The sequence below is a fragment of the Tenrec ecaudatus genome, chromosome 12, assembly GCF_050624435.1.
Source record: "Tenrec ecaudatus isolate mTenEca1 chromosome 12, mTenEca1.hap1, whole genome shotgun sequence".
NCBI classification, from domain to species: domain Eukaryota; kingdom Metazoa; phylum Chordata; class Mammalia; order Afrosoricida; family Tenrecidae; genus Tenrec; species Tenrec ecaudatus.
Genome location: NC_134541.1, coordinates 24,778,564 through 24,790,585, shown reverse-complemented (window position 1 = coordinate 24,790,585; position 12,022 = coordinate 24,778,564). Strand labels below are relative to the sequence as shown.

Below are 12,022 nucleotides of genomic sequence, written 5' to 3'. Positions count from 1 at the left end.
GAAACGTAACTCAGGCTCAAGCAGGAGGAAAGTGAAAGTAAATAAAGTCGTGCAGATGGAGCGGCACTAAGCAATCGAAACCTGTGAAGCAGCTTGCAGACCCGGAGGCCTTGGGAGGCCCGGTGGACTGCAGAGTCCGCTGCGTGTGCATGGAGGGAGCTTCCAAGTCGATCGGGGTGAATTGGAGGCAAACAGACTGTGACATAGTTCATATTTTCCCTGGATGATTTGCCGTTTTCTCTCAACACACAAATCGTCCAATTAGTGAAGGGCAGCATTGCAGTTGGGTTTCTTTGGTGAAGCTCTCGTGGCTGCAAGATGTGAGGGCGAGATCGTCTACCTCCTTGTGTAAGGGGACAGCCACTCCCACGTATGTCTGTGGGCTCTTCTCTGGGACCAGGGTCGTGTCTCCTCCCGCCCCCCACGTCCCCCAAGAGACCATCTTCCGGTCTAACTCACCCCTGGCTGTAAAGGTATCACAAACTAGCTAGTCATTTTCGCTTTGTCCTGATACTTCCCTTGAGTCTCGCCCAGAAAGACGAGAGGCCTTGTTTCTAGAGCGCCCCTCCTGGCCATCGCCCTCCACCCTCAGGCTGGTTTGAAGTGTGTCAAGCTGGCCTGGTGGATGGCCTTGCACACAGATGCTCACGAAGCGTCCGTTAGGTGAGAGCACATCCTTTTCTCGCCCCTTCTGATACTGAGGTGGTCGACCCTAATGGGGACACATAGAGTCTGGGAGTTGGTCAGCCCTGCCACCTGCTTTGTGACTTTAGCCGGGTTAATTAGCGCCTCTGAACCTGTGTTGTCTCACCTGTAAGAGCTGTGAGGACGGCACGGGGGCAAGTGGAGTGATGCACGGGAAGACGCAGTTATAACGCCCACCTAAGTGTCCTGGTGGTTTACATCCAGCACCTTCTCTGAGTGTCTGCTCTGGGTAGCATTGCATTAGACTTTGAAGAACGGTTCCCAACGAGTCGCCGCCCGGGGTTTTGGTTGTGCGTCAGAACCAGGGTGAGGCAGAGCACACATTCCATCTCACCTGTGCAATGCAGTCCCGATTCTTAAGGGAGAACCTCCGGATACACCGGGATATGCAGCAGATTCGTTTCTGTTCAGACACCAGTTTCCTTATTGGCTTCCTACCTAGAAGTCCACCAGGGAGATGCACTTCCTGGATAACAGAGGAAGGTGTGCCTTTGTGGGCCCATGGTTCCCTGCGAGCAGCATCTCTAAGAACCCAAATCGTGCACCGAAGGGAGCAGGAATTCGTAGAAGCATGATTTCATCTTAGAGGCTGGAAGCCTGGTTTTACTTTTAGCTTTTAGCCTAACAAAACCTGCATAATCAGGGTGCTCTTTCGCTTCACACTTCCAAAATGGGATGGCGTTATAAAGATGAAACAGAAAGTGTGCTAGGCCTCACCCTCGTTCTGACTCACGGCACCTGTTTAAAAACAACGCACCCCAGCAGTTGGCCTGGGCTTCCACTGGGCTAGCTCGTCTTCACACAGCACCTTTTTTTTCCTTTTTAAAAGCACTTTAGGCAGTGAGTTTGGGGTTTTAGCACAGCGTTGGATGTTAACCGTGAGGTTGGTGGTTCAAGAACACCCACTCGCTCTGTGAGGGAGAAAGGATGAGGCAGGCTAACTGCTCCCGTAGGGCTTTGCAGCCTAAGTCCAAATCCACTTGCTGGCACTGGGATGGTTGGATAGTGAGACAGAGACAAGCCTGTTGATGCGAGAACTTGTCCGCAGCTGCCCGCTGATCACAGAGACGTGCCTAAACACGCTTGGCTTAGCATGAACCTGCACGCGTGTGAAGCGGAGCCCCAGTAGCAATGTGTTTTGACTTGCCCTCGCCTTGACACATGTCGTACATACCTCCACGAGTGTAGCCGCGCACAGAGTGCAGTAGCCACAGCCACACCCCTGGAAGGGATGAGTTGCTGGGCCATGGCCCGGGCTCGGGACACCCCGTCAACTGCCATCACAGCTCACAAAATTCTGTATCCTCCTTTGTGGGGGAGCACCTGGGTCTCGAAGGCTGGCAAGTAGCTGGGTAAGGGACAGGTTGGAGCAAAGAGGAGTGAAGAAAACCCAAGCAGCAAGGAAGCAGGTAGTCCAGAGCCCTCCTGGGTCATGTGCAGGCAGCCTCTGCGACCCTGAAGCCCGGTGAACTCACTGGGGTCCGGCTACCTCTGCTGACTGGGGGGAAAACAAAACCCAACCAGACGAAAGATTAGGCTCACTGGTCTGATCAGAGACAAGATTAGGCTCACTGGTCTGATCAGAGACAAGATTAGGCTCACTGGTCTGATCAGAGACCGGCAGAGTCCTTGAGACTTGGGCCCTTAGTCACCCTAGAAATGAACTCCCAGGGCCTAGAAAGCCATGGCTTTCTAGCACCAGGGAGGAATGCATTCGGTAGAACCATCAGGCACACCAAAGGATATCCAAAGGGCGTCATTTGTCCAGGTGTGAACCCACGAAGGAACGAAGGACTGGGATCAGCAAACATGGGGGCGAGTGGGGAAAGTGCTGTACATCGGAGGGGATTACAATCAGTGTCAGGAATCAATATGTGCATGGAAAGCCAATCTGAGAGACAGAAAGAGAAGAGTAGTGGAGAAGTCGGTGTGAGGGGTGGGGACATGGCGGGCTGTTTTGTGATGCTGTGCCCTCTCTCCTTTTGCCTTTGCTTCTGCTCTTGAAGGTGGACGGGCAGGTAGTCGCGCTGCTGGTGCAGAATTTGGAGCGCCTGGATGAGTCTGTGAAAGAAGAAGCAGATGGGGTCCACAATACTCTGGGTGAGCAGAGGGGACCCGATAATCCCTGGGGCCCTCAGCGCTTGTTTTGGGCGCCTAGGTGGCCACCTAGGTTCCTCCATCATGACAGCTGGCAGCAGGGCGGGGCCTTTCCTCCGCACCTACACTGCGCATGGAGCCTCGGCTTTGTTTACCCTCAGGCACAAATCACAGGTGTCTCTTTAGCAGGTCTTTGCAGTGTGCATTTTTTTTTTCCATTTTTGCTTTGGGTAAAGGAATATTGTAGTTTTAAAGGTCTCCCTCCGTGTGGGCTTTTCCTGCACTGTCACTGTGTAGTTTTGTCAGAGGCTTTATTTGGAAAAGAGACCGGTTCCCTCTCGTGGGTGCCACTGGCGGGTTCAACTGTGAGCTGACATCTTGCCCGCCTTTCAGCGTCTGCTCGTTCCAGCAGCTTCCTCTCTAGCGGTCTCCTCTCCCTCCTCCAGTTTCCCTAGCCCCAACCGTTGCGAAGTTGCCGAGCCAATGGCCTCTTTAAAACCGTGCCTTTCGGTAGTCCTCTTTATCGCCTGTCGCTGTCTTATAAAACTAGCGGTGACATATCTGTAAGCAGAGCGCGAGAAATGGATGAGGCCCGGTGGAAGCAGAAATGTTGATGAGATTAGATTTTCGCCCCGCTCCTTTGTGTTTACCACAGATTCCTCTTGTAGTCCGGCCTCTCCTCACTTAGGATTATCCTAAAGAAGGGCGAGATGTAGTGCCGCGGAGCTAAGAGAAGAGAGAGCCCAGCAAGCCATCATTTGGGAGTCGGCACTGGCTGGCTAGAGCTAACCATATGTTAGCTGGATTGTGCTGGCAGCAAGCTTATCAAAGTCTTAACTGACTGTTAATAAAAAGGGGGTTGCCTGCTGTCGTGGAGAAAGCCGTGGACTCGCAGTGTGCCCAGATCTCGTGTCGTTGCATCTCGGCCATCTGCCAACCACTCAGGAGACTAAGTCCCCTCTGCCCCCATTGAGCGGCTGCGTTGGCCAGACACTGTGCTAGGCGCCGGGCAGATTGCAGATGCCTCAGACAGAAAGGAAGGACAGTGCACAGTGACGAAAGGCTTCACGGGCGAAGGAAAGGCCCTGTGGAATAAAGAGGGGGCTCTCTAAATTGCTGGCTAGGAGCAGGTAGCGGACTGGGACCGAATATGATGGAGACAGGTGCTGTTGACAAGTGCAGAAGTGTGAGGAGGGGCCTTGGGCAGGGGAGCGGCAGCTGCAAAGTCTGGGAGCCATGCACGGGAATGAGCTTTGAGGCAGGCTTAGAAATGAGCTTTGGCTGCGGGGAGGCGGGAGGACTACATTCATCCAGATCATGGAAGACAAGAAGTTGGTGGTTTATTCTTGGGGGCCAACAGGAAGCCATCTGAAGTGTACGCAGAAGAGGAAGAAAAGATAAAGGCACAGGAGATCAGAGTCGACGAGTTGCTGATTCTCCCCCCCACACCTTTCTTTTCTAATTAAGGGTGTTGGGATGATTCTCCTCTGTCAGGGGTCTCTGCTGCACCCCTGCCCAGGCCTTCTTTGCCATGCCATTGCAAGGCTGACATGGAGAGGGCGTGAGGAAGAAGATCGGAAGTGTGGTCATTTCTTCAGCCCTTCCTTCCTCCTTCATGGCGCAGACGTGATGTGTTCAGAGAACACAGAACCGAAGCTTCCTTGTAATGTGTAGGATCTCCCCTAGGTTCTGGAACAGAAGGAGCCTTGAGGAAATGAAAGGTGAGACCAGAGGGAATTTCTTATTCGAGGCTCTCATGGAATTACCTTTCTTGTCTTGCTGTTTCTTGCCTCCTATTTTAAATGTTTACAGTAAACAGCACTTTGGCTGCTCTGGGAGTTAGCCAGACCCCCATTTGCCTCTAACCACCTGGTAGGCACCTCAGCCAGCCTGGACTCTGTCATTTTATTAAATTGCAAAAGACCATGCTTGCCCCCTGTGCAGTGTCCTGGCTGGCAGATGAAAAAAAGAATCTGAAAAGGAGAACCGAAAGTGGACGATTCAGGAAAGAAGAGCTCACCTGGGCAGCAGCGGGTTTCTATCTGCTGGTTTTGTTTTTGACTTTTCCCTGAGGTCTGCCTCTGTAGCTACAGGGCTGGGATCCCTGCTCAGTGAGCTGCTCCCGATTAGCAGAGAGTCACCAGAGATGCTTAGATGATTTCGATCATTCCCATCAGGAGTTTTCCGTGTAAAGTATAACACACCTTGAAGAAAGAAGAAAAACAGACAAAAACCAAAACCATAGCAACTCCCTGGTTAATGTAAAAATGACAGCCGAGCATCTGGCTGGGAGGGAAGCTTGGATATGGGGAGAGGCATCCAAGTTATATCTGGGGAAGGAAGCTGGTCCATTGGAAACCAAGTTGCCCTGCTAAATAATCAATTATTTATTTCCCTTCAGCTATTGTGGAAAATATGTCTGAGTTCCGGCCCGAGATGTGTACAGAGGCAGCCCAGCAGGGCCTGCTGCAGTGGCTGCTGAAGAGGCTGAAGGTAAGTCTGGCTTTGAGGGCCGCCGCACCAACCTCTGCGCTGAGCGCATATGGTCCCGGGCCATATGGTTCTGTTTGGGAAGGTTCCGGTACCTCTTAACCTCTTTCTTTGCTAGTTCTTTTTATTTCCAAGGAAGGGACTTTACAGACAACCTTTAATATTTCAGAACATAATTTAAACATGTTGTCAAAGCAAATTATTTTGCTGTGGAAGATGTGACAAGGAAAGATACAGAGTCCCTCTTCTGATCCCTTCCAGGCCAGCTTCCTAGGGAGCCACTGTGAAGTTCTGTCTTTTCCGTTCGGAAGTTTCCCATGCAGGCAGCACAAAGGGTCTCAGGAACTGAATGATGCAGTGTTTTGTTGCAACTCCATTTGTGTGTTTGTTTGTTTGTTTGTTTGTTTTGCTGAACTAATGGCTGCTTCATACATCAGTGGATGGGTGTACCAGACTCGTAACCATTTCTCATTGTGCAATGGTTTTTTTACTGTTAGAAACCACGATGCAGTGCATATCCTTGTAAACCTAGACTATTTTTGCTTGCACACTTGTTGAATTTATTTCCAGGATAAATTCCTAGAAGTGGAGTTGATAAGTCAGAGTATATGTATATAGCTATTGTAATATTGGAAAATTGATTGTCCCCAAACGGCTGACTCGAGAGTGTCTGTTTCTTTTTATGGAGCCCTCATAGCTTACTGGTTATTCATTGGGCTGGTAAGCACAAGGTCAGGAGTTTGAAACCAGCTGCTGCTCCATGGGGGAAAACCCTGGCTTTCTACTCCTGTGAAGAAGTACAATCTCGACAACCCGCAGGGGCAGCTCTCCCCTGCCTGACAGGGTGGTTAGGAGTCAGTGCCGGCTCATGGCAGTGAGAGTTTCCTTCTAGATAATATTTTCTGTCCCTATAAGAAGATCAGATAATACAACTCTCATTCAAATTTGCCCCTCAACCACTCAAGTCAGTGATTAAGAAATTGAGGAAATTCTACCAGCTTATTCATTCTGAAATTGATCAAATGTCCAATTAAGTTGCATTGACACTTACTGGCCACTGGAATATACCAGAATTAGAATGTGTTAGTCTGGGTACTTTAGAGAAGCAAACCTTAACCATACAAAAGAATTTTGATTCTGTGAAATCGGGACCAATTTTTTAAAAATGGGTTTGTTTGTTTTTTTTCAGTTTCTTGAGAATCTTGATATAGATTCAAGGATTCCTCAAGGATCCTTCATCAGACCAGAATGTTAAACCTCTTCTGCTTTTTGAAAGGTGTGGTAATGTTCCAGTTTTCAGAATCTAACTTGCCTTTTGAAATTGCACAGAAAAGGAAGAAAATTGACACCTTTGGGTGTTTGGCTCAGGTTCTGTTGCGCCGATGATTGTAATAAAGCGGGTCCGTTGGTAGACCAGTGATTGCCTCTTAGGCATAGGGTGTGCCGTCTCTAAAATGATTTTTTAAGGTTCCAGGGTATTTAAACATTAAAATGCTATTTGGTTATTTTACTAGGAAGTGAGTGAGTGCCCTTAGAAACGTGCTGCCGGAGCATGAATGACAGCAAGCCCCACCGGGTGAGGCCAGCAAGGAGGCATGACTTCCGAATCAGTGCCTTGCTCTGAGTCCTCTTGATCCAGGGAAGCGCTCGCCGCCACCTCTGCCATCGTCAACATCAACATCGCAGCACAGCAGCGAGAAGGCTGCACCCAGATCAGACTTTCTCCCTACTAGCTGTGTGACTGGAGGCAGTTGGTCCCTTCACTTGTCTGGGATTGTGTTTCCTGCCTTTCTAGTCTCACAGGGTTTCTTGAGGTTCAGATGTGATGACGCTTTTCAGTTGTAAAGTCTATTTTACAATGAGTTTCAGTTGGGGGTTCGTTATCAGGATTGCCTGCAGGACTCAGAAAAATACTGATTCCCAGACCCATTGTCCCAGTCCCTGATGTTGGTCTATTTTAGAAAAGTCCCACAGGTGAGTCCCACAGATTGATTTAAAATTCCATTTTCAGTCTGCCAGTGTCTGTTCAGGAACCTGATGTTACCTACGATGGTACTGAAGGCCTTCTCCAGCATAGCCTGCCTATCCCACCCACCCCCCTCTCTCTGCCTATTTTTCCTGAAGCCCCTTAACCTAGTCCAAGGCCCCCTGGTATCACAGTGGTTAAAGTACTCCACTGCTAACTGAAAGGATGGTTCCCATCCACCGGCCTCTCCATAAGAGAAAGCCATGGCCGCCTACTTCTGTACAGCTTTCAGCCCTGGAAACCCTGCGGGGAGGAGTGGTTGCCGTGGGTCAGAATCAGCTTGACAGGCGATGGATGAGGTATCTGAGCTCCCCCCTGCCCCGCCACGGTCACAGTTATTTTGACCGTCTATCTTCGTCGGCGCTGTGCTACTTTCCCCACCGGAATGACCTTTATTTTTTTGTTTCTGAATTACACACAGCGTTAAAGAGCTTGGTGGTGTGGTGTTCTTGCCTTGGGCTCAAAACTTCAAGATCAGCAGTTCAAAACCTCTGGGTGCTCACAGGAAGGCGAGGCTTTCTACCCGAGTCAAGATGCACAACCTTAGAAACCCAGTGGGCAGTCCTGCCCTGTCCTCTAGGGGTGCTGTGAGCCAGAATTGACTTGATGGCAGCTTTAACCCCTACTCTGCCATGGCCCTAACATCATTTGACGTTTAGAACTTTAAGGGAAATAACACCTTTCGTCATAGATAGAACACTACACATTGAGGTCTGGATTAAGTGCCACGCCCCAACCCATACTGATGGTTAGCTACAGAGCCATGCTCCAATTTTCTGGAAATTTTCTCATGTCCCCTTTAAACAGCACTCTCTGCCCTCAGCCTGCACTGATCCCTCTTCATTTATTACCACTTGCTCTCTTGTGAAAGTTAGATGTGGATCCAAATACACGAGGGGGCTTCAAAAGGCTCGTGGGGAAATGGACTTGAAAAATAACGGGGATGTTTTTTGGAGGCCCTTCTTGTGGTTATGGCACCACAGGTGCATTGTTTCTTCAGCTGAACGGTGGAGGGAGTACCGTCACCTGGAAGGCGTTCAGGGAGCCCGGTGGTCGTGGTCACGTGGAGAGCTGCTAACCACATGGCTAGCAGTTTGGAGCCGCCAGCCTTTCCTCGGGAGGGAGATGAGACTTTCTGCCACCGGAAAGAGTTGTCAGTTCCGAAGTCCACGGGGGCAGTTCCTCACTGCCTGGTAGAGTTAGCACGAGTCAGAATTGACTCGATGGCAGTGGTAAGGGAGACATTCACTCCATTGGGTGTGCCTTTACTATTCTTAATTTACCTGAGAGCAAAAACTATGTCTCAGTCATATTTGCATGTCCTTTTGGCGGTTTTGAAAAGGTGGTCTGCTGTCACGCAGCATCAATAGCTCCTAGGAACTTGCTAGAACTTGTTAGACCCCCTTGGGCCTTCCAGCTGCACAGAGTGGGGGTGAAGCCAACAGTGTGTGTCTCGACAAGCCTCCAGGTGCTTCTGATGCACGGCAAAGACTGGAGACCACTGTCGTAGAGCGCTGCCACAGTGACTCCTGTCATAGAGGTATTCAGTAACCCTTGGGTCATTAAGTGTGTGGCCCACTGATGGCAGGCATGTCAGCCTTGGCCTCCTCCTTGTTTTCACTGGGGTCTGGCTCTTACAGACAGACGCGTGGCTCTCTTCATCCAGCAAGCAGAGCAGATTGGTCCTCGTGGAGAAGAAGCCCTTAGCTGATGATTGCATTGAATGCATTAGCAGGCAAGCACGTATCAGTAGTGTGAGAGGCACCACATCTCTGTTCCGTTTGGGGGAAATATCAACTGATTCGGGTGTTGTGTTCTATGGAAAATAACCCCCAAACAGTTACAATCACTCGCGCGCACACGCCCATTTCCCCCAGTTAAACTGATGCTTCAGGAACATTGGGGGTGTTCTGCCTGTGCCTTAATGAAGTGAGAACTGGCAGGACAGGTCTACGTGTCTAACTGGTTGCAAGTTCTCAGCCCCTTGTGACCAGATGTGGGAGGTTGGCGAGCCCATCCTGCTGTGCCGGGCTCGGGGTCTGCCCCTGCCCCTGCCCGTGCGGGTACCCGAGGGGGACTGCAGAAATCACATGTAGTTTCTGACCACGGGTGGTAACATCCTTGTCTTAGGCATTCTTTTTTTTAAAAAGCAGCTGTCCCCAAAAGGTGAAGTGTAATTTTATGGAAGGCTAGGACATGCTGAGTAAACACCTATGCTTGGCTCTGTAATTGCTCTGCCAACTGAAAAGACTTGGGATCGACAGGCTCATGGATAGAAGAGAGCCCCACGAGCACCAAGCCGCGGCAGTTCAATGTGCAGACTCAAAGGGGCTGCTCTGCTAGCAAATCCCCTTTCCTGCTTGTGACTGAATGCCTTTGTCACCTGCCCACTTGGTATTTCACGCACACGCTTGGTAGTGGTCATCTCTGGCTGAGGTTTAAACAGAAATGCCATTTCCTTGGTGACCTCGGGCTTTAGTGAGACATAAGAGAGCACTTTTCTAGCCCCACCTGGCCTGGTGTCTGTTCTTTCTTCTCCACGGGCTTCAGACGTGCGGTGGTGTCTGTCCTTGTGGCTGACTCCTCTGCTGAGTGTCATGTGTGAACTCTCATGATGCCCAGAGCCTTCTGTGCCTTCCATGTACTATGTGTCATCCTCGCTAACAAGGATGTGAAGTGGATGATGCTATCCCCAGGTGAAAATGAGGGAAGATTCCCAGAACCCCCTGGGAAGGATGTGGGAGATCCTTGGAGACCCTGGGTACCTCCTCCCCTCCAGCATCCCAGCCCTCCCAGTGCAAGATTCCGGGTCTGGGAATCCTGGAGCCAAGTCATACCATGTCCTGAGTCGATTCCCGCCTCATGGCATTTGTTTTGCTGTTGCTTTCTTAATAGAGGAGATGATGTTTTTTATTTCAGGAAATCTGCTTTGGCTATAAAAGGGTCACATGGCAAAAGCTGGAGAATTCCCAGGGGAAACTGAAATGCTCAAGAGAGGAGAACTCAGCTGTTGGGTGTAAATGGTCACTTGACACATGCCCTCAGGAGAAAGGGTTAACTCGGTCTCTTTGGCGTAAGAGGGATCTGGTTAGGCAGGGTGATTTTGCCAGGGACACATAGCTAGTAACTGTCAAAGCTGAGCTTTCTAGTCCAGGTTCCTCTGATTCCAGTCTTCCCAAAAATGCTCAGTTCCTGTTGTGCACTAGGGTCTCTCATCTTACGTAATTCTCACAGTAACTCCTCAAAGACCAGATTACTTCCACTTTACAGTTGGGAATTCCCAAGCAATCTCCATTCATGGTGTTCTGAGTGCCTCAGTAATTCCGTTTTCATAGCACCCCTATGTCTAGACATCCCCAACAGACCAATGTACCAAAGAGGTAGGCCCCAGCGTAACAAGTATTTATGTCCTAGTAATTTGTTTGCCATTAAAAAAACCCCAATATATGTATAAATTGGAAAGCATCTACTTACTAACATATGTGAGTGACTTGTGGGCACTCCCCACCTTCTCAGACCTCCGAACACCAAGTACCCCTGTTCCTGTTCCACACTGATCTGCACACAGTTCTTTTCTCCCAGCAGCCTCCACGCCCAGCGTCACGGGCACCTCAAGTCAGTCGGTAATTCTTGTTCAGCAGATAACATGTGCGCCATGATTTTCTCAAAAATGTCCAGTCCCTTGCAGTGCGTTCGTCAATTTGTCATGATGCCCAAGGACCAGGGCCCACAGTTGGAGAACCGCTGGCTTCGGGTAACGCACATGGCAGTGGGATGCTCATGTCTCGAGTGCAGGTGTATCTGATTGTGTAATTGAATCAAATTTTAATTCATTATAAAAAATTTAAATGCTATTGACAATGAAAGGACAAAGTTCATGTATAATTTACCTGTTTCCTGGAGTGCCTAATTCTGTGCCTGGTATCCGGTATGTGCCCAACAAATGTAGATCGAAAGAAAGAAAGGTCACGCACACTCCGGGGACAAGAGTTTATAAAATCAGCTAAAAGACAAAGAGGCACTGGAATCACAGAAAGACCATTATTGTCACTGCCTGATGCTTTTTGGTTTCTTTCATTTAAATGTGTCATATTTCTGGTCCACAAAGTCCTCATCCTACTTAGGTGAATTGCCACTGAGATCTGAAGAGCTCATGAATGTCCATCTAAGATGCAGACATTGGTCTCTCTCTGTTTAGAAGAAATTAAAGTAATGACAATTGAAGACCTACAGAAACAGTTACTTCAATGGACTAATAGACCATGTAACCACCACAACCCCGAGACCAGAAAAACTCGATGTGGCCCAGCTAATACTGCCAATTGCTTGGGAAAGGAGCACATGGGAATCTCCTGGTGGAATGGGAGAAAGATGTGGAACAAAACTTACAATCATGAAGGGGTATTAGGCTTGCGGGTCAGTTAGAGATCTGTGGAATCCCCAAGAATATAGCCCTTGGGATCTGGAGTTGAACTCACCCTTGGGTCTGATTTTCAGCCAAGCAATCGACAGGTCTGTAAGGGGAATAATGGCCCCATCGATGGGTGCACACCTCACAACAGTTGGCCAGTAGGGACTGAGGGGGCAGCAGAGTAAAGGACTGTGAATAGGAGAGATGGAGACAGGAAGCGCAGGGAGGGGTGCAGTGGGCCGGCTATACTGGAGGGATTAAGGTGAAACATTATGTATTGAAGGTACAGCTGA

At 49.6% G+C, this 12,022-nt stretch overlaps 1 protein-coding gene across 1 annotated transcript in view; it reads left to right on the top strand.

Moving 5' to 3' along the window:
- The window catches only part of CTNNBL1 (catenin beta like 1), a 160,277-nt gene that overhangs the window by 61,245 nt on the left and 87,010 nt on the right, over positions 1-12,022 (top strand). The window contains exons 6-7 of the mRNA XM_075528770.1: positions 2,712-2,805; positions 5,204-5,295. Of these exons, the coding sequence (XP_075384885.1) occupies positions 2,712-2,805; positions 5,204-5,295 (186 nt within the window). The remainder of the gene's footprint in view (positions 1-2,711; positions 2,806-5,203; positions 5,296-12,022) is intronic.